The sequence below is a fragment of the Haliotis cracherodii genome, unplaced genomic scaffold (genome assembly GCF_022045235.1).
Source record: "Haliotis cracherodii isolate W230 unplaced genomic scaffold, xgHalCrac1.p SCAF_4, whole genome shotgun sequence".
NCBI classification, from domain to species: domain Eukaryota; kingdom Metazoa; phylum Mollusca; class Gastropoda; order Lepetellida; family Haliotidae; genus Haliotis; species Haliotis cracherodii.
The window spans coordinates 7854363-7880321 of record NW_027266297.1 but is presented as its reverse complement, the minus strand read 5'-3'; the positions used below and the strand labels follow the sequence as shown (position 1 = coordinate 7880321).

General features: G+C 40.2%; 1 protein-coding gene across 1 annotated transcript; it reads right to left on the bottom strand.

Moving 5' to 3' along the window:
* Positions 1-152: 152 nt before the first annotated feature.
* On the bottom strand, positions 153-25102 carry LOC139479203 (uncharacterized). Its single transcript, XM_071262047.1, has 19 exons — positions 25061-25102; positions 23106-23199; positions 21983-22180; positions 21125-21261; positions 20269-20377; positions 19150-19310; positions 18628-18750; positions 17945-18056; positions 17451-17617; positions 16424-16531; positions 15814-15891; positions 15151-15274; positions 12395-12568; positions 11158-11379; positions 7599-7717; positions 6282-6339; positions 5151-5321; positions 2586-2657; positions 153-696 (listed from the first exon to the last, which is right to left on the bottom strand). The coding sequence occupies exons 1-19, from the start codon at positions 25064-25066 to the stop codon at positions 557-559; spliced, it is 2373 nt and encodes a 790-aa protein (XP_071118148.1). The 5' UTR covers positions 25067-25102; the 3' UTR covers positions 153-556.
* Between the last annotated feature and the right edge of the window lie 857 nt (positions 25103-25959).

Below are 25959 nucleotides of genomic sequence, written 5' to 3'. Positions count from 1 at the left end.
TGAGTGAGTGCATATATCGGGTAGTTAGATTGTGGGAGCATCTGGGTCAGATTTTAGCTGTGGGCAAGTGTGTGGGGGCATGTGCATCAGACCCGTGAAGATCCGGGTTGGAATAGGTCTTCAGCAATCCTCGAGATAACGATAAGTTCGACAAAACAGTGTTAGACTGTATACACATTTATCTTTTTCTCTCTTATTTGACTTTTTTCACGGTAATTAGAACATCTAAGTAAAGTAAACTACGGTTATAACGACCTCAAAGGGACCACTGATATAGTTCGATATAACCGCAGTTCGTTATAAGCATATAAACAGCAAATGGCCGGGACAAAAGCATGTTTTTTTTTTCCGTCAGTTCCTTATAAACGTAGTTTACTGTACTTTGTTATACAAAACATGAACACAAGCTTGTGTAAATAATAACAAAACAATAAAGAACTAACATTTCACGACCAGTGTTCAGATATAATTCATTTGGATATAGACAATGAAATGTTAACACTACACGAATTCAGAGTTGACGGTAAACTTTTTCCAAATCATTTGTTAAAAACTTTCAGTCGTCGAAGTTTTTGTTGACAAAGGCAACTTGAAGGTTGGAAGCTTTCTGCTGCCGTCGCTGGAGAAACATCATGACTGCGACACCGATGATGACGCCGACAGCCAACATGGCAAAAGCAACACCAGCTATAGTCCCTGGAAGAAAAAAGAAGACGTCTTTTCGATGATTTTGAAAGAAAGACTAGAATCCATACCATTAAAGTATGTGGTAGTTCTGTGTGATGTGATCATGTTGCTCTGAGTGATGTGAACCTGTGTCATGTGACCCTGTGTCATGTGGACCCGTTTGATGTGATCATGTTGCTCTGAGTGATGTGAACCTGTGTCATGTGACCCTGTGTCATGTGGGCACGTTTAATGTGATCATGTTGCGCTGGGTGGTGTGGTCCTGTGTTATGTGACCTGTGTCATGTGACCCTGTGTCATGTGGACCCGTTTAATGCGATCATGTTGGTCCGAGTGGTGTGGCCCTGTGTCATGTGGCTCTGTGTCATGTGATCCTGGGTTATGTGACCCTGTGTCATGTGGACCCGTTTAATGTGATCATGTTGCGCTGGGTGGTGTGGTCCTGTGTTATGTGACCTGTGTCATGTGACCCTGTGTCATGTGGACCCGTTTAATATGATCATGTTGGTCCGAGTGGTGTGGCCCTGTGTCATGTGACCTTTGTCATGTGACCCTTTGTCATGTGGACCCGTTCAATGTGATCGTGTTTGTCTGAGTGGTGTGACCCTGTGTCATATGATCCTGTGTCATGTGGACCCGTTTGATGTGAACATGTTGGTCTGAGTGATGTGTCATATGTCATATGATCGTGTGATATGTGATCCCCTGTCACGTGACCCTGTGTGACATGGGCCCATGCCATGTGTTATGTGTGATGTGACCCTATGTGATGTGTCATGTGTGATGTGATCCTATTTGATGTGTCATGTGTGATGTGATCCTATGTGATGTGTGATGTGATCATATGTGATGTGGGGGGCACGGGTGGCCCAGTCGACTATGGCGCCGCGATTCGCTGTGCAGAGTTGCGTCCCTTGGACACGCCAGAAACCTATGATTGTGGGTTCGAATACCGGTTCGCCCCAATTATGTTTCTTGGTTTGTCAGCACCATACCCGTGCGTGCTCGTGGGTTTCACCGAAGTGGTAAACGTCTGAGGCCTGCATCACTTCGGGCTTTCCTCCCGCTTTAAGCTGACACGCCGTGATAAAACTGGAATACTGTTAAAAGCGGCGTTAAACCCAACTCACTCACTCACTCCTATGTGATGTGTCATGTGTGATGTGGTCCTATATGATGTGTCAAGTGTGATGTGGTCCTATGTGATGTGCCGTGTGTGATATAATCATATGTGATGTGTAATGTGATCTAATGTAATGTGTGATTCCGATGTTATGTGTGATGTGATCCTATGTGATGTGTGATGTGATCGTATGTGATGTGTGATGTGATCCTATGTGATGTGTGATGTGAACCTATGTGATGTGTGATGTGATCCTATGTGATGTGTAATGTGATCCTATGTGATGTGTGATGTGATCCTATGTGATGTGTGATGTGATCCTATGTGATGTGTGATGTGATCCTATGTGATGTGTAATGTGATCTAATGTAATGTGTGATTCCGATGTGATGTGTGATGTGATCGTATGTGATGTGTGATGTGATCGTATGTGATGTGTGATGTGATCGTATGTGATGTGTGATGTGATCCTATGTGATATGTGATGTGATCCGATGTCATGTGTGATGTGATCCTATGTGTATTGATGTGATCTATGTGATGTATGATATGATCCTATGTAATGTGTGATGTGATCCTATGTGATGTGTGATGTGATCTTATTTAATGTGTGATGTGATCCTATGTGATGTGTGTTGTGATCCTATTCAATGTCCAATGTGGTCACGATCAGCCAGCCTGCCTGTCCCACCACACATTTCTTGCATGTTGTTTTCTTACTTTTTAAACATTGCATTTTGTTTTTACTTTTTAAACGTAGTTGTAGAAGTCGTACCTGCGTTGTTCGACGACTTCTGTGGGGATGCGACGTTGCCACAACTGAATGGTGGCGGCGTCGAACTCTTTCCTGTTGTTTAAAAAAAGAAAGGAACTAGTTACAATCAAAACCACAGTTGACTCTCGTAAACATTGGTTATCTCGACATACAACTGTTACTCGACATACTGACATACGACGTACATCACCTCCATGTTCTGATTATCGCGGGGCACAGGTGTCTAGTCGTCCCAGGCACCGCAATTCTCAGAGACGCCAGAAACCTATCATTGTAATACCGATTCGCCCCGATTATGTTTCTAGGTTTGTTGGCACCATAGCTGTATTTGTAGGTTTCAACACAGTTGAATACCCAATTCACTCATTCTCTTAGACTAACATCTAATCTCTGAAATTAACATATTTTACAGAAAAAAACAGTTGTTAAATTATAGTTACAGTTACAAAATAAACTGACGTCCAAAAGAAACTTTACCAACTGAAAATATAAATTTCAGACAAAGTATAATTGTTTTTTCGATGAAGTCTATCTAAAACACATAACCTAAATACAACAAAAGTGTATGCAGAACATGTTAATCGTCTGTTACATGTTTGCGAGATAACACGCGATAAAGTGAAAAACACGTGCACCACGGACAACTGCAAATGCACGTGCGGGTAAGGGAATAAAACGATTGCAACGGCAAGTCAAACATCCACAGTGATAAAAAAACACAAAAGAAATACCACGACTCACAGTAGAACAACGTGAACGAGCCTTGGGTATGGTACTGATGGGAGCCACCCACGCCCATATTGCACGAACCTTCGGTTGCTCCCGTGTTGCCGTTACCAACTTGATGTAACGTTACAGACAGACAGGGCGGACCGCTGACAGGCCAAGAACAGGCAGACCCAGGGTGACCACGCCCCATGATGACCGAAATCGCTTCCTGGCAGTGACGTAATCGGCGACAAATGCCTTAGGTCACAGGGTTAGTCGACAGACAGTGGCCAGGAGACTCAGGGCTCATGGAATCAGGGCTTTTAGACCATACAGAGGGCAGCTATTGACAGCGCAACATCGTCGTCTGCGATTGAGATGAACCCGGACTGTACGACGTTGGCAACAACGTGACTGGCAGAGGGTTGTCTTCACTGACGAAAGTCGATTCTGTATGTTTAGGGCTGAACAACGTGTTTTCCGCCGAAGGGGTGAACGAACGGCGGCGTGTTGCGTCTGGGAGGTCGTACCATATGGCGGAGGGAGTGTCATGATGTGGGGAGGGATTTGTGGGCAGGAGAGGACACCGCTGGTCATCGTTGACGGAAACTTGACAGCTCAGCGTTACATGGATAACATTCTTCGTCCAGTTGTCCTACCGTTTCTCCAACAGCAGCCACGTGGTGTCATTTATCAGCATGACAACGCTAGAGCCCATACAGCCAGAATTGTCACTAACTTCCTCGCAGCCAACAACGTCAACGTCCTGCTGTGGCCTGCACGCTCACCCGACATGTCCCCCATAGAACACCTCTGGGACTTGATGGATCGTCGTGTTCGACAACGACCACACTCTCCAGCCAACTGGCAAGAACTGATCTTGACCTCATCAGACGACTGACTTTTTCTGTGCGTCGAAGAGTTTTTGCATGTATTGAGGCATTTGGTGGTCACACACGCTACTAATGACTTGTTATTGAACGTGAGCGATTGTTTATGTACTCTGCCTAATGTCCATGATTCTAAAATCTCGAGTTTTGTACCACACCCAACTTTGGGGGGCTCTGACGTCATTCTCGGTCGCGGTATGATTGTCATTTTCCGAGTTGATTATGTTGATATATTGATCTTCTCAATACACTTTACTTCATGCATGTATGTTTTGTTGTTTTTGAGCAAGAATGATTTCAAACTCTGGTAAAGTTTCTTTTGGACGTCAGTTTATATTTTTATTTTTTGTTACAATAAATGGGGCCCAGGGACTTTCTTCATTTTCAGATACTTCAGTAATCTTGACTTGCCAAACATCGACTTGCATGGGCTATGAACACACAAATACCATTTAGGAAGTTGTCAAATGAACCAAATGTTATATTGTGGGATAACACTTTCTTAGTAAAGTACAGATTCTTGTATTTTGGGGGATTGAGTCCTATCTGGGATTTGAACAGGATGGTTGATTTGCTAATTAATCGATATATCTATTATCGCTACATGGCTGAAATAATGCCGATGCGACGTTAAGTTTTAACTCACTCACCATTATCGTGACACGCTAATTAATTGGAATTAATACGCTGATAAAGCTATATTGCGGCGTAAAACAACCAAATAATATCTCGACATACTGAAAATATATCTCGATCAAAGATATTTTGGTCGCTCTGGAATCGGAGATTGGATGGCGATCACTTGTCGCGCTTCGGCTGCGATCATGTGAACGTTACTTCTGTAAACTTGACATATATATATGTTAAGACCAACATAATGATTATTGTGGAACAAAGTGTACGTGTAAGACGTATGTGAAGTGCAAATTTACACATAATAATTATACACTATGAAAAACGTGTTTACCTCTAGGTGTCTGGTGTCCAGGGTTTGGCTGTGGTGTCCGGTGTCCAGGGTTTGGCTGTGGTGTCTGGTGTCCAGGGTTTGGCTGTGGTGTCTGGTGTCCAGGGTTTGGCTGTGGTGTCTGGTGTCCAGGGTTTGGCTGTGGTGTCTGGTGTCCAGGGTTTGGGTTTTGTGCTTATAGAACACCAGAAGGAAGACAGTATGAGTATTACAAGGTTGTACAGTCACAGTAGCATTTAAAGAAGCGTTTCAAACTCACCGTGACACATGTTTGCCAAACCATCAAGAGCCTAATGTTGACCCCTTACAATGATACTAACTTGTCACACGACCAATACAATAATGTGAATATTACATAGTGCTATATTCTTGACATACTATGAATAACATACTATGAATACTACATAATGCTACATACTTGACATACTATGAATGACATACTATGAGTACTACATGATGCTATATACATGGCATACTATGAATGACATACAATGAATATTACATGATGCTATATACATGGCATACTATGAATGATATACTGTGAATACTACATGTTGCTATATACTTGACATACTATGAATGACATACTATGAATACTACATAGTGCTATATACTTGACATACTATCAATAACAAAGTGAATACTACATAGTGCTAAATACTTGACATAATATGAATACTACATAGTGCTATATACTTGACATACTATGAATAACATACTGTGAATATTACATAATGCTATATACTTGACATACTATCAATAACAATGTGAATACTGCATACTGCTATATACTTGACATACCATCAATAACATACTGTGAATACTACATAATGCAATATATATGACATACTATCAATAACATGCTATGAATACTACATAATGCTATATACTTGACATACCATCAATAACATACTGTGAATACTACTTAATGCTATATACATGACATACCATCAATAACATACTGTGAATACTACATGATGTCATATATATGACATACTATCAATAACATGCTATGAATACTACTTAATACTATATACATGACATACCATCAATTACATAGTGGTTATATTGTGTATAATTTCGTGTAACGTGCTATCTAGCCGCTGATAGATATATGATATAAATATATCTTACCCGGTGTTGTTGCACTGTAACTTCGCTTGGTTATGCTTTTAGCTGTAAATGTCTGACTCTAGAAGTAATTTAAAAACAAAAGAGTCATATTCAGTACATTGTTCATAGGGAGTATATAGAGAAAGATTTGAAAAACGTTATAATCAGAACAAAAGAAATCGCAAGCCCATGATTTGTGACAATGTCATTGTGCAGAGAGTGTGTGTAAATGAAATAGGTTTTACGCCGCTTTTAGCAATATTCCAGCATTATGGCGGATAACACCAGACATGGGCTCACACATTGGATGAATGTATTTATCTTATAGAGGTTATAAAGCGTGATCTGGCTAATTGTGTGTAGTTTTACACCGTCGGCGTTGATGGTTCCATCTCATCAGATCTGTCACTCGGATTCGAGTACGATACCTCTCTGCGGACAGATCTGAGGATCGACACCTCCATAGATCACGTCAGATGAACCCTGTACGAACTCTCTGATAGCACAGTCGAAACGAAGTATGCGTGGCACAATCTAAATGAAGGATGCGTGGGTTCTTGAGCCAATCAGATGTCGGCTCCTCAAACGATTCGGCTGTATTTCTCAAACAATTAGATTCGAAAAATTTCAACTTTACTTAATGACAACTCACACAGAAAAGACCTATCCATTCGATGGTACTCACTTTTGGGCGTGGTCGTGTGTATAAAATATACACAAAATAATTGCACAGCCTTTATCATTTACATTCGAAACGGACCGATATATATTCGGGTTCGAGATACAGAAATGCTTCGTTCAGTGTTGAAGCCTGGCACTGATGAGCTGGTTAGAACGTTCACCTGACGTGGTCGTCTGTGGAGATGTCTCGGCTCTGCATGTGGACAGGTATTGTACAGGGGTAAAAGTCCTGATTTTTAATGTGTCGTTGATCATGTTATCAACAACTGGCATGGCTTTCCTTACAACAGGCTTGTTGATTCACAGACCTCCCTGAAGTAGCTGGAATATTGCTGTCTAAGGGGAATATATAACGTCACCGTCAGCGAATAACCAGTCTAGATTATCCGCCGAAACGGATTCCATTGGACGTAAAAAGGTAACGCAGCTGTAAAAATTATATGAATTACTGAAGATCGGTGATGACAGTGTTCGCTAAAAGGTTAAGCATTGCCTGCTCGACAGGTAGAATCCACGTCTCAAACAATGTGCACCAAAAGTACCTGTGTGTTCCCTGACGGCGGCCGGCAAACAAACCAGACAATCAACTGGTCGATGGACCAGAAAGTCAAGCGACACGAGAACGCATTTAAGATTAATTTAAGTACGTGTACTTACGATGCCAACAGTGGGAAGCTGCACTGGGATAACAAACTTCCCTGAAGTGACTGCGGTACTTATAAGATTGTACGCCATTACTAACGGTGTCTCATGGTCAACTGGTCCCGTCAACACACCTGTAACACATATTTGCTTATTACGATCATATCATATCATATCATATCATATCATATCATATCATATTATATCATATCATATCATATCTGAAATCAAAGAGGGCACGGGTGGCCCCGTCGTCTAAGGCGCCGCGATTCGCTGTGCAGAGTTGCGTCCATTGGTCACGCCAGAAACCTATGATTGTGGGTTCGAATCCCGGTTCGCCCCGATTATGTTTCTAGGTTTGTCAGCACCATGCCCGTGCTTGTGGGTTTCACCGAAGTGGTAAACGTCGGCGACCTGCATCACTTCGGGCTTTCCTCCCAGATTAAGCTGACACGCCGTGATATAACCGGAATACTGTAAAAAGCGGCGTTAAACCAAACTCACTCACTCATAAAAATATCCCCTAAATTATTCATGACCCCTAACATTTTTGGTTCAGGATTCAAACAATGTACGAACATAATGGTAGATTTATAAAATATACAAATGTTTTGGATCTTATGTATAGCGGAGTCAGCGGAGATGTCACTGTTGAAAACTATAACCTGTTGTCAACTGTGTCAGCTTTCGAACGGACAATTTTGCTTCATATATGAAATATGTGCCATGGTTTGGGATATAAGGTTTTACTTTAAGAGAGACATTTCATGAAGCCAGAATTCTATAGCCACAAAATTATACAACTCAAATTAGACAATGTTTATTCAGTGCAAGAAAATCATGCGAAAAGGTCATCGGGAAATATTGAACAATATACAGACATATTAAGTTCAAAAACAATTCTTAAAATATGGAAAATGTTTTAAAGGCTTCTTGAAAAATTCTGAAACAAACATCTTTTGTGCAGGAAATTTACTACAAAAATATCGATTGTGGCTGTCATGGGAACCTGATTTATTTATATTATAAGTAATATTAATGAGGCCACTTGAGAGCGTTGTAACTGCACTCCTCGTAGGAATATTCTAAAGGCATAAAAGCACATAGTCAAATAATGGTTGAAATTGATGGGTCTTTAGTCGGGATTTAAAGGCGGTTCAGGAATGGCGCATCTGAGATGGGGGTGGGGGTGTGTGTATGTGTGTGTGTGTGTGTGGTGGTGGGGGGGGGGGGGTCCATAAAACTACATCTGAATGCTGAAACGAGCTGGCATCAAAGGTCTTTTACTTGGAGGGTGAGATGAGGTGGAATGGTGCTTAACGTCGTCGAACTAGCGAACGTTAGTTGGTACTAGTCCCAAAAATGCCGATTTCATAAAGCTAGCACACTGAGACACCATCCCGCAGTTTAACATGGATACCCTACTCAGACAGTACACCGACTCCGACCCGACTAGTCCTTGTTTGGCCCCTTAATGCCGAGCTCTGTTTTCCTTATTTATGATCAATATGGGGAAGCATTTAGATATGTAATTTGGTGAAGATATACAACTCATCCAAACATCTTTCTTTTATGGCGTAAAACCCAGTTTCTCCGTATTCCTATGTGCAGATGATACTGTTCCTCTTGTGACAAATACCAATGAACTACAAAAGATGCTAGAATCTGGTAATTGTTACTTTAAAAGGTCCAATAATCAAGGCATGTCAAACCAATACTAGTATCTTTGGGAGCATCAATAACGATTATATAAGTTTGTTCAAGGTCGGATTCACTCTAGATCTAAACAAATCAAGATACATCTTATATATGTAGTTATTTTGTAAAGGTATAACGCGGTATGTCTATATGCAGATGATACTGTTCCCCTTGAGACAAGTACCAGTGAACTACAAATGATGCTGAATCTGGTAGTTGTTACTGTAAAGAGTCCATTTTAAACCAATATCTTGTATCTATAACGATTATATAAGTATGTTCAATGTCGGATTCTCCCTAGATCTAACACAATCAAGATTCATCTTTTGTAACATCTTATGTAACATCTTGTTATTTCGTAAAAGTATAACAAGTTCACGACTCCTAAACATAACTCACGTAGACAAGACACAATCATAAGCCATGTCTACCGGAACAGTACCCTTTCCGCGAACACCTGGTGTCAGCGATAATTTACAGCGGTTCGTTCGTATAAATATCATCACTGCCTTGGCTTTTACGCCTAATGGAATCTGTTTCTGCAGATAATCGAGACTCATCGTTCTCTGGCGTGTCATTTTTACGTTAAGACAAGGTCGATACCATCATTTCTTCATTGAATGTCTTTTGAATTTGTTTGATTGCAATTGGGGAATTTGCATTTCCATAAAACCACAACTTATTAAAATCACAGCTTAGTATCACAATCAGATCTTAGTTCTCGCTACCGCTAAACCAAGTTCTGACGAAATCTGTGGCTTTGACGTTATATTTTTACGTTAACACAAGGTAGACAATATTTTTTCTACCTTGACGTCTTTTGAATTTGTTTGATTGTATGGTTCCCCCATTTCTCATGCAACTTTTGGATTTGCATTAACCCTAAACCACGAACTTATTAAAATCCGCTACCGCTGAACAATGTTCCGAGGAAATCCCATTACGGGTCGCGTCAGAACGACCTTTAACCCGATCAATCCAAGAGTCGCTTAATAGATCGGGAAGGTGACAATCGGAATGTGTTTTATATACATGCAATCTCGAAACTGATAACTCGGGTTATTCCGAAAGACAGTTGTAGTCTGTTCGACTGAGTCCGTCACAATCACCGTCTATCTCTCGCTTCAATGGGATAAACATTTGAAACGGGAGAGGCTTACCGTAGTCCGTAAGAAGTTGTAAACCGGACAACATTTGTATTGGCCACATGACCAAACGAGCAGACGACAGTAATAAATGTCTTATCAGAGGTATGTGGCAAAAACGGCCGTTTGCATATTTAAGTTATGTGACGCATCTCACGTTGAGGGTAGTATTTTTCAGGTATTTACGCTAATCGGCATAGCACGTCAGGCCCGGCCTCGACTCTGAGTAATTCATAATCATATTTGTTTACATCAACATGTTGGAACTATATTTTCAAAACGTTGTCTTTATTTGAAATATATTTGGTATCAATTCTTCCAAATAAGTAGCTAAGTATATATAAGATTCACGAAAATTTAACATTGATGAAACGTTAACGCGCAAAAAGTGTGCCTCCGAAATCGTCTTTAGCCTTTTTACTGTTGGGGCATAAATTACCCACTCACAGCCGAGTCTTTTTTTGCGATTACGGAAAACGACGGAATGGGGCGAGGTTGGCCGAAAGGTTTTATGGGATGAACTGATATCTTTGTTTTTGCTGTAGAGAGCACTGACATCTGATTTTCTCAGCGGTTCATGGATTTTCGAGCAGCTGTAGATATCTTTAATGATTGTTTGTCTGCATCCCCGTCAGAAATACCTGAAAAAACTGATTGAATCAGTATGGGCCTTAAAAGTTTCATTTCAAATAAGGCTTCTTTGTTTACGTCTCAAGTCTAAATTGACTTACGCGAAAAGTGATCACAGATGTCACTAGTTTGAAGAACCTTTCCATCCGATGTGTAATTCAAACTCAGGGCGCATGTTTTTGCACCTGGGCAGACGTCGAAGCTGTTGCAAGTTGCTTGCTGGTTGTTGCACACCTTCGCACAACCGAGGGCGTCGCCGACGTTGGCTATAACAGCATCGTCAGCGAAGTGTGCCACCATATTCGGCCAACGCCGGTACCTGGCTGAACCAAAAAACAACACCCTGTATGAGTAATTGTTACCGAAATGTATGGAAGAGGAAGTGTTTTTGAGTATATTGGTCTGTTAAGAAAATTTCATGCATGATATCTGGCATTGTTTTCTCGATTAAAAAAAGGATGACACATTATTCATGACGTGAAAGTTTGATGTGCACATTTGTGTCCCCTATGCGTGTAAGGATCCGCTGTTTCACCATGATGTTAGACGTCAACGACCCTTGGAACTTCGGGCTGTCTTTCAAATAATAATGACGCACTGTGACACTGAAATACCATTCAAAGCGGCTTTAGATCAGCACCGTTTATAAACTGTTCTCTGTCAGTACCAAAAATGCCCCAAATCTACTTCCTGCGTTCCCTCATGAACCTGACGCCGTGTCATAACCGTAATACTGTTCAAGGCGGCATTAAATGTGCAGTATTGTTTATACTGAGATGAGCTCACAACTACATCTGAGCTTCTTCCCGGGAAGATCCGGGTCAGAATTGGTCTTCAGCAACCCATACTTGCCGTAAGAGGCGACGTAAGGTCGCTGACCTGGTTGATGCATGTCATCGTATCGCAGTTACGGAGATGCTCATGATGTCAGTCACTCAAGTGTCTGTCTTGATTATTTGCAGATCACCGTCATTATGCTGTAATATTGCGAAATGCGGCATTAAACAACAAACAAACAAGCATCTGAGTTTTGCGCTCTACGAAACTACTGCATTCGTGAACTGAACTGAATCAAAACATCCAACATCAACGATGAAACATGAAAAAGAAAGTAGGCATTTGGGGCCCAGTTCACGAAGAGATAATTGTGCTACGACTATCGTATCTCCCATACTTTAACAAAGACTTAAGACAGCCGTTGCGCTACGATCGCTTTGTGAAACGAGGCCCAGCTCCACAAAGTGACCTTAGCTACGACTGTTGCATGTCATTGTTAAAGTTCCACAAAGATTGTCTCAGCATTAAGATCGTTTTGTAAAACGGGCCCCATGGCGTTACCCAGATCGGGGGCCACGTCAAGGATTGTTCCGACGAGGTAGGCATTCTGTTTGTCCCAGTGCATGTCAAGACGTTGTATTCGGACAGGTGACAGACCCCCCGCCTTGGCGATGACCACAGTCGCAAGTTCTTCCAGAATAGTCTTGTAGTTGAGTAGGAAGTCACCATAGTTCCCTGGGGATGAAAGTAATGGTGGACAGCTACACACAGTCATACTCATTCAGCAGCATCTGCTATGTTAATGCTGTCAACAAAAGCGACTAAAACAATTTCCATTTTCATCAGAAGCAAAGTCCATTGTGCGTTTCCTACTATATCATAAGCACGTGTTTATGAATCACTACCAATTAATTATGACATCAGGTGTTTGCGACAAGGTGAGCGTATCCTGCCCAACCGGTATCATCGGTCAAAAACACATGTAAAGGCAGGTCAAGTCTTCCCCAGACAAACATGGGAACATATGGTCGACGTTTTGGTCAAAATAGAGAAAACTATCGGACATAACTTTGGTCACTGAAAACAATCAACCCCGGGCAAATATGGTTCTTTTTTGCCACTGAATTTTGTTTAACGCGGCTTTCAGCATAATTTCATGTGAATAAGTTGTCCAAATTATGAGCTGCCATAGCAACAGACAAGGTGGGGATGTAATATCAACAAGAGAAGTTTGCTGGTGGTATTATGAACTAAGGTGACGGCAAAAATAGAATACACAGAATAAACTGTTGTGACCAAGTAATTGGAAACGTTTTCAAAACGTTACTTGTGTGACCTGTTGTGAGATACTCGTTGACATGCATGTAATATCGCCTTGATACCGATATCAAATACATAAGCATTGAACCACCATTTCTTGTTTATTTCATTTTCAGCCACTGTGAAATAAGGGTGAATTTACACAGGTAGTACAATGTCGTTATAATTCCATATTTAAGCTTGCCACATCACGAAACATGTAGGACTAACTTCAGTTGATGAAAAGTTGCCATCTTGGTTAGAAAAAATATTTTAATGAGGGAACGTTACTTCATGCATACAGAGGGAACGTTACTTTATACATAGAGGGAAGGTTACTTTATTCATACAGAGGGGAAGTTACTTAATACATACAGACGGGAAGTTAATTTTTACATACAGAGGGAAGGTTACTTTATACATAGAGGGGAGGTTACTTTATACATACAGAGGGGAAGTTACTTAATGCATACAGAGGGAAGGTTGCTTTATACATACAGAGGGAAGGTTGCTTTATACATACAGAGGGGAAGTTACTTTGTACATACAGAGGGAAGTTACTTTGTACATACAGAGGGGTAGTTACTTAATACATACAGAGGGGAGGTTACTTAATACACACATAGGGAAGGTTACTTAATACACACAGAGGGAAACTTGCTTTATACATACAGAGGGAAGGTTACTTAAAACATATCGAGGGGAAGTTACTTAATACATACAGAGGAAAGGTTGCTTTATACATACAGAGGGGAAGTTACTTTGTACATACAGAGGGAAGTTACTTTGTACATACAGAGGGGTAGTTACTTAATACATACAGAGGGGAGGTTACTTAATGCACACATAGGGAAGGTTACTTAATACACACAGAGGGAAACTTGCTTTATACATACAGAGGGAAGGTTACTTAAATCATATCGAGGGGAAGTTACTTAATACATACAGAGGAAAGGTTGCTTTATACATACAGAGGGGAAGTTCCTTTATACATACAGCGGAAAAGTAACTTTGCACATACAGCGGGAAAGTTACTTTGTACATGCAGAGGGAAAGTTACTTTGTACATGCAGAGGGAAAGTTACTTTGTACATGCAGAGGGAAAGTTACTTTGTACATGCAGAGGGAAAGTTACTTTGTACATGCAGAGGGAAAGTTACTTTGTACATGCAGAGGGAAAGTTACTTTGTACATGCAGAGGGAAAGTTACTTTGTACATGCAGAGGGGAAGTTACTTTGTACATGCAGAGGGAAAGTTACTTTGTACATGCAGAGGGAAAGTTACTTTGTACATGCAGAGGGAAAGTTACTTTGTACATGCAGAGGGAAAGTTACTTTGTACATGCAGAGGGAAAGTTACTTTGTACATGCAGAGGGAAAGTTACTTTGTACATGCAGAGGGAAAGTTACTTTGTACATGCAGAGGGAAAGTTACTTTGTACATGCAGAGGGAAAGTTACTTTGAACATGCAGAGGGAAAGTTACTTTGTACATGCAGAGGGAAAGTTACTTTGTACATGCAGAGGGAAAGTTACTTTGTACATGCAGAGGGAAAGTTACTTTGTACATGCAGAGGGAAAATTACTTTGTACATGCAGAGGGAAAGTTACTTTGTACATGCAGAGGGAAAGTTACTTTGTACATGCAGAGGGGAAGTTACTTTGTACATGCAGAGGGAAAGTTACTTTGTACATGCAGAGGGAAAATTACTTTGTACATGCAGAGGGAAAGTTACTTTGTACATGCAGAGGGAAAATTACTTTGTACATGCAGAGGGATAGTTACATTGTACATACAGAGGGAAAGTTACTTTGTACATGCAGAGGGAAAATTACTTTGTACATGCAGAGGGAAAGTTACTTTTATACCTACGGGTAAAACAGTTACGGGAGAAGGTTACTTTATGCAAACACATCGGACTGTTGTGACTGTAATACATTACTAACACGCCCGACATGTAATATGAAACGTAGCTTTGTACGTGAAGCAATACTAGGACCTCCAACTTTGGTACTTACCAGGGAATGTTATCTCGAAGTTAATCTCATTTTGGTCTGTGTAGCATGGCGAAATATCAAAGCGACTCAACACTGGGTTTTCTTGATCAAAATTGTAGAAATCATACGACAGGAAATATTCATCCTGCAAAAAAGATAAAATGCAAGAGTTGACTTTCACAAGTATATGTTTTTCTCAGATATGTTATTTGTCATAAATATCCATATTATTTCGCATACGTTGTTTTATTCGTATAACGTATATAACGTGAACTTGTTTCATTTAACTCCAATGTCATAGAAAGTGAGTGAGTGAATTTAGTTTAACGCCGCTTTTAACAGTGTTTCGGTTATATCACGGCGTGTCAGCTTAATAACTGAAAAAAGCCCAAATGGTGAGGTGAGGTGATGAAAAATTGTGTTTAACGTCGCGTTGAAGATTAATGCACTTACATAGTAAAGTGAATATACGTTTGCGTGTCACCTTGTATTTGTAGAGATGCATGCCGGTAGCCTACTGAGATACCCCACTCAAACACATACTGACTCTGAGCTGACCAAGCCTTGCTTTATCCCTTCATTCATTCCTGATGTATATCACTTTCATGCCTTTCAAAAACAAGTACCATGTTTTAAAGGTTTTTAGTATGACGCAGAAAGGAGAGAAGGCCATGTTTTACTTACTGCCGAGATTTCAAGTCGAACTGGAGTGTCCACACTGTCCTGGTTGTTGCCGACGTCGTTGTCGCTAATCCAGTCATTCTGGGGAAATTTAAATGACATAAGTACCGCTTGTTATCACACAGCTAATTGTGACATTATTGTTAGATTGTGTTCGTCTTGAATGTACTGCCACAATGTATACCATCACCCCAGCTTGATAATAGTGTCAGAATCTACATCGACGCTAAATGCAATAAACCAGAAGCTGTTATCCATAAAGTTTTAAGTTTTCTTTTTTGTATACCATCAAGTTCTTTGCATTCCAATAAATGAACACAAAATGTAAATATTAGTTACATCAGTATTATAATGATTCAACCCTAGATTGTTTCCCAGTCCCCATAACCCCGAGAATTGATGTTATGCATGTCTCTGTGAGTAACGGGGTCAGGTGATCAGGCTCGCTGACTTGGTTGATGTCTGTCATCATCTCCAAGTTGCGTAGATCGATGCTGATGATGTCAATCACTTGATTGTCTGATCCAGACTCGATTGTTCAAACATCGTCATCATACTGGTCCTCATATTGCAAACAAACAAACAAAAGGTCCCTCAGAATACATCAACTCACCGACATGAAATATACATCGAAGGATACAGCTTGGCCTAAGAGTCCAGCGTCAGCGAAGTCCGTACGGACATTAGTAAAGACGTCACACAAGATCCCACGAACTGTCCGCTAGTAAATACCACACAAGGTTGTGAATATGATAAGTACATTCAACAAATTTATATATTATCAATATGAACACACAGCTGATGGATGTGTTCTAGTTAATTTCTTTAATGAATAGTGCCCTTAGGTTTGGTTTTACTTATCAGGTAAACACTCTACCGTTATATTTCAGAATCCGACATTCTGATTGGTCCACCGGCGTCATCAAATCTGCGTTAGACAATGAATTTGCTATGACCGTTCCCCCGTTAAACTAATGACTATTTGAAACCTTGTCTTTCTCAGACCCCAACAGTAAGCCATTCCACATTCTAAATTGTAATAAACGCCACGTAATAGCACGTTATGGGACATAATATTTCCGACAGAAAGCAGTAATACTACGACGTCAGTGATAGAATGTTGAATTGTTTGGTGTGAAATATAATTTGCTCCAGAATGTCTGGAAAAGAAGTAATTGTCACGAGGGAAGAATTCGCAGGACAGGCAGGATGGCCAAACAATAAGCAATTATTTTAACCCCTCCCCCTCCCAACTTTCGTCAACAAGCTCCATAGAGGGGTGCTCCCAATCTAGAGCATGACCATTGTGTGAGGGATGCAATGCAGTTCTTCTTCTTGATGGATGCAATGCAGTATGGTTCATTGATGTCTTTGTTTTGCCCTTCATTTATGATGTCTGTTAACACGGATTCTCCCTGCATTTCCAACAAATCTATTTTAGTTGACATGAATACTTTGGGATTAACCTTTTGCTTATCCTATATCGATGTCAGTGAGCAGAACGCAATATATTAAATTTTGTATTTCCGCTACCAAACCATACTCAAGAAAAGTCAAAAGAACATGTGATTAATATTTGAAGAATCTGATTTTTCACCTTAAATAACGCTAACAAGCTTCGACAGGGTGTGGTGTACTACCTGTCCAGAGTAGGCAAATGTAGGATCTAAGTCAAAGAGCTGTTCTGGAGACTTCATCCCGATGGCTTGATGTACGCGGGAGACGTTGGCAGTTGCGTCCCACGTTCCGTTCTCAATTGGAACAATAGAGCAATTCAGGAAGGACTTGTCAATAACGTAGGCAACTCCTGAAAAATATTTCTCACAAATAAGCAACTAACTTAAAAACTATATTTCCGAACATCATGAATATATGAAGTATCAACATTTAAAACCGCAAATGTCCGTAAACGTTGTTCACCTTACGTAAATCGTAAGTCACCGAAAGGTTTACAATGACAATGCAGTGCTATTTATCGATATATATATATATATGTTTCATTTCGACATCGCTGTTCTAGTTTGCATGGATCATAACTTGTGTTATTTTGGGGTTTTCCTCCCAAATTATGCATAGCCCTCTGTCTGATCATTATCGTCAACCAGTATTTATTGCATGTATTTATATCCAGTACCTGTGTTATAATCGTGTATTTCCGTGACGGCGTCGTAGCTGTAGTAAGGGTAGGTAGCTACGTTAGGACGGGTGTCGAAACGGAGGAGTTTGTAGTTGTAGTCGTAATACACCTGAGGAAATAACGTCGTGGCATGGAATGAAGAAACCCTGTTTCTATGGATGATGAGGGAGCACGGCTGATCCATTTATCGAAGGCGACGTGAATCGCCTTGCAGAGGTGCGTACGTAATAATTAGGCGTGCCAGAAACCTATGATCGTGGGCTTGAATCCCGGTTAGCCCTAGATATCCGGTTCAGCACCATAACCTTGCTTATGGGTTTCACCAAAATGGTAAACTTTAAATAAAAGCGAGAAACCCGTTCCATACTCATTTAAAATCTCTGCTGAAAACACGAGCATGCTGTACGATTTATAAGATGCCATATGTCAACCTGGTTTTCATGTATTACTGTTAAACAGTGATACCAAGTGTGTGAAAAACCCGGTGCATCACTGATGCACCGTGATATAACTGTAATATTGTTCAAGCGACGTTAAACAACACTCACTCACATACTCACTCACTCATATCGGGGAGATGAGTAAAAAATTACTTCAGCAGCGTATTGGTTTATGACCTTTATTTTTACCATTGTGTTATGCATGTATGGACTTAGTTCTCTCTATGGACATTTACTTACATCGGCATTTACGACCATGTTCATATCCTGGTCTATTATCTCCTCCCTGTACTGGTAGTGTGTCTTCAGCTTCGGCATCGCTCGGGTGTGTTTCCGACCGGCACATGCAACGCCTTTTGGAGTCTAGATGGAATTATTATGATGATAGATAAACCACACAAACAAACAGAAGGACACTTCACTCACTCACTCACTCAAACTCGTCGTTAAACCGTCGTTTCAAGGGCAATCAAAAAGCTAAAGAAAAAACGTTCGTACAACTACAGAGGCGGAAATCGTCTGCTTTTCGCAACTCACTCACAAACAGCCTCACTCACTCACTCAATCAATCAATCCCAAAAAGCCTCACTTACTCACTCACTCAATCACAAACAGCCACACACACACACTTGTCGTTAAACCACATTTCGACTCATTTCTTCTACTTTCGATGTCTATCATAGTTATGGAAATTAATCTTTAATTACAAAATATTATTTAAAACGCTAATTGTGTGATTTGAATGGTGTTTTTTTCTTTTACCTCTAGATTTGTCGGGTCGACAATGTAACTTTTAAAACCAATATAATCATAAATATGATGGAAGCTTGACATTGCACCCGGGCCAAGAAGGGAGTTGTAGCCTTGGACCTCGGCTCTGACAGGAATTTGCATTGTTCCGTCTGCACTTGTCCACGTGGAGACTGAAACACGCAAAAGACGGTTTGCTACAATACAGAGGAAGCCAATATATATAATGTACCTGGATGTACCTCAAAGTGAGATTGGCCAATCAGAGAGCAGAACTACTTACCCCACATGAGCCCGTATACCGTCAGTAAGAATCCAAAATGATTGATACTGACCTAATATGAAACTGTATAGCGTCAGTAACAACATCCACCTCACATATTTCACATGAAAATGCTGGTACTGAAATTCGTTATTTGACACGGTTTTATGTTTTACTAGCATTAGTTGTGATGTACAAGGACATTCATCTGTTTTTCAGATCACGTTCGTGACTTTATTGATAAAGATTATAGTTTAGATTGTCAACAAGGTTTGGCCTCTTATGTTTGAAGAGTAGTCTCCCTTTGACCCTTAACGTTATCGTACGGTTGTAAGTGTCAAGTTATCATTTTGACATGACACGTGCGATATGGATACCAGAGAGTGTAAACTTTTCGGCATAATATATTGGACGAGGCGTCAATATTTTTCTGCTAACTTATATGGCACCGCATACGGCAACTGAAGACACTTTAACTAATATTATGTATCTGTAATCACTCTCTCTGTTTGAGATGAAAAATGAAAACGTATGCTCGGCTGTGTGTAGACTGAGGCATAGTTCATCATATAATGAACATTCTAAAATACGAACGGGACCGGTTGGCCCACTCGTTAAAGCCGCCGCATTTTGCTGTCAAGCGTTTCGTCCCTTAAGCATATGTTTCAAGGTATTTTTTCATGTGTATGTCATTGCACACGTGTTTCAATGGTGTAAAATCCGGAGTTTGGTCTTGTGGTAGTGCCAACTGGTAATTATACATGTGTATGTATATGGATATTCGGGACAGTAATCGTCCGGGAGGACGGGCTCCGGACTAAAGAGGCCCAGTTTATCGAGGTTTTCCTCTACCTGTTATTTTTACATACCTGAGAAGTAGTAGTCGACGGTGAAGTTGACGCCGAGAAAGCCCCAGTACATACACGACTGCCAATGGTCACACAGGACACCTCTAACCGATGTCTGCCCCTTGTAAACCTTCAGAGAACAGGTTAAGGCCTTGTAGACATCTTCTTAGTAGTCAGTTTAATATTTGTAACCCATCAGTTGAAAAGAAACAGGTGAGCTAACAATTATTGAAAATAACCTTATGGGTGCTAGAATACAAGTGTGCTATGACGTCATTAAAAACGTTCTCTCGTTAGTTGTAGTTTGTACTGTAATAAAAACATTATATAAAGCCTTTCAGCATACATTTCTACCTTCAATAATCAGACATTATGTCTGAAAACTGCAGTTATAACATAACAGTGAAAGTCGGAAAATGAATCCAAATGTTTGATGTCATGTATCTCTGTAATAAATATGAATTGAAGCTTGTGAGTTTTGTGGTCCGAAGATACTGTAGATTTATAATATAATGACAAGTCACAATGTGATTTTTTTCACCCATAAGGTACCTTTTGTTATGGCTGGTCACATTCAATTTACAAAACACTGACTATATGATGAAATGTCAGGTTAACCGATGTGGTGTTGATCTGATAAAAAAATTTGCAGTCATCTTGATTTGTTAAATTAATAGAAGAATTGTCCTATGAAACACAAACCTTGTATTTGGCTGAACAGTGCGTACACACAAAAATCTATAATCTGTGGACTTCAGAAGGATTTAATAAAGAAATGAAAACATTGACAAAGAACTTTCGGACAATGAACAGTATTACGTCCCTTAGGCCAAACAGTTGTTTCAGGTGAGCTAACAATTACTGTAAAGGACCATACCTCCCCGTACTTCTGAGCGAACTTCAGGATATAACTTGTTGAATAGGTGTGGGTCATTTTGCTTTTACCAGGCATTTTACCACCAATGAATACATCATCCATGTCCATAGCTTGGTTCAAGACTGTGCAGTTATTGTCTAGAAAACGGAAGAATAAAATCATCTTCAGAAACACCACAACCGATAAAATATTAACGCTTTTCGTTCAATGCCATCGGAAGCAGGAAACACCTTTGGATTAGAAATGCATTTGACTTGTTGAAAGTACCGGTTAAACCATACAGGGAAACTTTGGAAAGCGCCGTCATTTTATGTTCTTTCCAAGAAAACAACGCGTTTCTTCTAGTGATGAAATGTACGCCTGAGCCCGAGAGGTACCACATCTTCATAAATCATTAATGACCTTGTTAACTCAATTAGCCATGGATTGATCTTACAGTGAAATTGTTTTACGACGCATTTAATTATAATCAAGGCAGACCTAAGGTTGAGAGAATGAGTAGCTATCCACTCAACGCGGTCATACATCTGATCCTCAGTATAATAGGCTCCTTCGTCTTCCCTGGGATACTGGGATTCTGCCGCCGACCCTCCACGGAAATATTTGTCTCAGAAGACAGTCAAGCCAGTATTATCGTTCCAACTTATGAATATTGCAAACATGACTTATAAATAGAGATTCCTAACATCTAATGTTATCTTGAATAGAAGACTGTTCTTTAGTAATCGATTTATTTTCAATATAGCACCAACTTGAAATATATATCAATTGGTTCCATTTTGGTTTTTCTTTCTTTCAAAAGTACATCTGTACATTCTTATATGCATAGGGATAAATAGTTCCATACAGAATACTTACTAAGGACATGGTAGCTCTCATTCGTGTTCATGTTTATGTACAAGTACTCAATCTGTCCGTTCTGTGTGATTTTCATGGCGGATCGCTGTGAATCTTGATCAAAATATTCCTCCGCAACCACGCTCATGTTCCTATCAATGAGAGCGCCCTCGATGGTGACTTGAAAGGACGGTGGCAGGGCTTGTGGAAGGCGAGGATCTGGAAGATGTTCGTGCAAGACATTAGGATATTTCAGTCATGGACAGAAAATGAAGGGCTTCTTGTTACGGATAACCCCTGTCTTCTTGGATTATTATCATTATTGTATTTATTGAGATACAAAACCTTCGCAATACAAAAACAAAGAAGTAGCAGTATTATAATAGTGTCGAAATGTCATGTATGAGTATCGTGACGTCACGTTGTAGAATGGTGCTATCATATAGGCTTGTGATGTCATGTATCGTCGGACCGCCTTCGTGGTCTAGCGGAGGAGCGTCCGCACGGAGAGCGGAAGGTCTGGGGTTCGATCCACGTCCGCGTCATACCAAAAGATGTTAAAAGATGGTACATTGATTATTACTGTTATTGGTATTACATTGTCACATTTACTTGCGGCAGGATCAGAATACACTGAACCCTCTAACATCCCAGCCAAGCCAAGTACGCCGCAAAATAAAACAGTTGATTTCCATACATGTCAGTGTGAAATGATGCAGGTCCCGGACTTTTACCATCTTCTGACGTTCGAGATACTATAACTACATTGTATTATCTTATCAGGACAGAGTTGGGCCTAACAATTAATCAGGCAATCTTAGTTAAACCGGGCACCTATATTTACTCACCGACAAAAGAAACGCGAATACGATACATGTTGGTCAATATATGAAGAATTAATTATATTCAAGAGACATTGGATTGTTTCGATGCAAAAAAACATACTGTGTAAACCGACGTTCGTGAACGCATCACATATGACATAGATCCATAACTCAAGATGCACCTATTGTCTTGTGCAGGATTAGCGTGTAAAGTTTAAACGCTTGACAGAGTTATTTTTGTTATTTAAGTGGTACACATTCTCCATACGTTTCTACCGTAAGCGTTTCTTTCGGCGGTGATTATATGACGGGATGCTCACCGTTCGGGCCGACTGTTGCGGATGCGGCGAATGTACACACCTGGGCCGTGCTGGTGTGCGCCGACACTAGCCATAGTCCAAGAACTAACAATACCTACAATCAACAGGAGAATCAACTAATATCCAAATTGATAAAAGCGGCAAACACTTTCCATAATCTAGTCAGAACTTACTACACAATATGACTGTGTTCTGAAACTACTATGAAACTAATAACGATACCAGGTGTTCGCAAAAAAGTGAGCATAGCCTGCCCCACTGCAGCATCAATCAAAACACATGCAAAGTCAAGTCAACTGTTCACCTGAAAAAAATAACGGGAACACATGGTACAAGTCAAAATAGGGAACTGCATCAGAATCGTTTTTGTCATAGAATTGACGTCATGTGATGAGTTTATAGTAATGGAGAACTCATTTATACTATTTACACAGGTTTGTTTTTTAGTGAAATGTTATTGCATTTTGTGACATGTACAAAACGCACTTCACAGTTATCATATTACCTATGTAATGATTTTAATAATTCATACATGTACAGGGTGCACGGGTGGCCCAGTCGTCCAAGGCGCTGTAATTGCCGTAGTTGCGTCCCTTGGTCACGCCCTATGATCCTTGGTTCGAATCCCGATTCTCCCCGGTTAGGTTCTAGGTGTGTCAACACCATACCCGTGCTCGTGGGTTTTGCCAAAGTGGCATAAGTGCATAACTTCGGCCTTTTCTCCCACATTTAGCTGACATCTCCTGATGTAACTGCATCACTGTTAAAAGCAGCGTTTAAAAGTCACTTACTCATCCATGTACAAATGCCTTAACATTTACTTTCCATGAGAGAATTAAAGATGGTTGTTTTGCTGTACATACTGTAAAGTGTATGGTTGAAATATATTTAAGCAATAATGAATGTACAAACTGAAGTCGCTTGGGGAATCGAACACGGATCTTCGGCTTGTCGAACCCAACCATTTAATCCCTTTGTCACAACCATCTCCCCATAAGTAAATAGGTATTTGTTAAATGAATGTTTTGCTGTAAAATCATAAGAAGTATGAGGACCGGAAAATGCAAGACTCTATAAACCTTTAAGTGAGTTGGATTTTAGCCATATTCCAGCAACATCATGTGGATGGATTCAAGAAATGAGCTTCACACATTGTACCCACTGACAACGAACCAGGGCCATGGGCGTGACGAGCAATCGCTATAACCTTTAGGCTTCCTCACTTTCCACTGAGGGAAGAGAGTACAATGATGAGGTTCTGGGTCAGGGCAAAGGTGCTTTATCAACAGGGATAAGGTTATATCAAAGGCTGTCTGATTTAACTGTTGTCCAGTGGATGAGTCTGCATGTGACACAATTTCCATCTTAGGATTTTACTGATGTACAACATTAGGATTAATAAAAAGCATTGACCGTGACACAAACACACTTTCTTCTAACCAACGCGTGGACAAGAAAAAGACTTTAATGTAATCCATAAACAAATATATTATTAACAGCTCCCCAACATCGATAGTAATTGTGTCATTTTTCTTACAAATAATAATTTCAATCCCCAGCATGTCAAATATAGTTCCTCAGATAATAATGACACCATATTTGCCCTAATTATTGTCATTCCTCGATACATGTGTGATATGGGGTGACTATAATTATGAGCATGGTATATATTCCAATTCATACGAGATATATATTAACCAAAACAGGGCAAAGACAAAAGCTCCTGAATAAACTAAATAATTGTGAAGAAAGAGTGTGTTATATATACATAAAGTTATGATAATAGTTTAGTCGCCATCATGTCAAATATAGTGCCAGATTCTAATTATAAAATTCATACGAGATATTCAATGATAATATAGTGCGGCATAGGCAAAGATGAATCAACTATTAACATGTGCCTGTGTTTCGTTTTATGTTACAATTGTGAGAATACAGCGCAAGATTTTGCCTACCTTCATTCTGATGCTGTTAGAAGTCCCTCGTTATCAGCTGACTTATCGTGAATGGCGGACCACTGATAAAGTGGTGTATATTAGCGTATCACGTTGTCCTCACTGCCGACGACGTGTACACACAATGACACACTTCATCAGATCACATTCTTGAGTTGTTTGGTCCTTAGGGAAATAAGCACTGTAATTGCTGATTTAATGCAAGTAATGTACATCTCTGACATAAACACGAATAAACTTTTTCCATAGTTATATGACTGTATTGTACGATTCCGACTATATCATAAGCATGTGTTATGAATCATTATCAAATAATGATGATAACAGGTGTTTGCGGAAAGTTGAGCGTCTCCTGTCCCACCTGTGGCGCCCGTCACAACACATGCAGAGGCAAGTCAATTGTTCACTTTAACATAAACAAGGGAACATATGGTACAAGTCGAATTTTTGCAATTGTTATTTAGGTCTTCCAGTCTTTGGGTATGGCTCGATGGCTTCCTTTAAGCAACGTCAGCGGCGGAGTGTTGTTGGATGGATGACCATGCTCGATATACCGCCTTTCTATTTATAAAGGATCCATCATTTGACAATGGTTCGGGAATAAAAAATCACATCTCTCAACAGGTCTTCAACATTCTGCTAATAACCAAGGAGATATCTTTCTGGTAGAGGAATGGGATCTCTCTGGGATTTCTCAGCTTGGGAGGAACGTTTGTCCTCATAAGTAGTGAAACAGAAGTTTTTAAAGTGTCCTTGACCTCTTCACCCGACCTTGACCTATATGAGAGTTGAGGATAACCTTGGAGCACATTGAAAAAAACATCCTTCATAATCTTTAAAAACGGATCAGCATTTGAGGTAGGCGATACTATACTATATACTATACTCGGGGTTACATA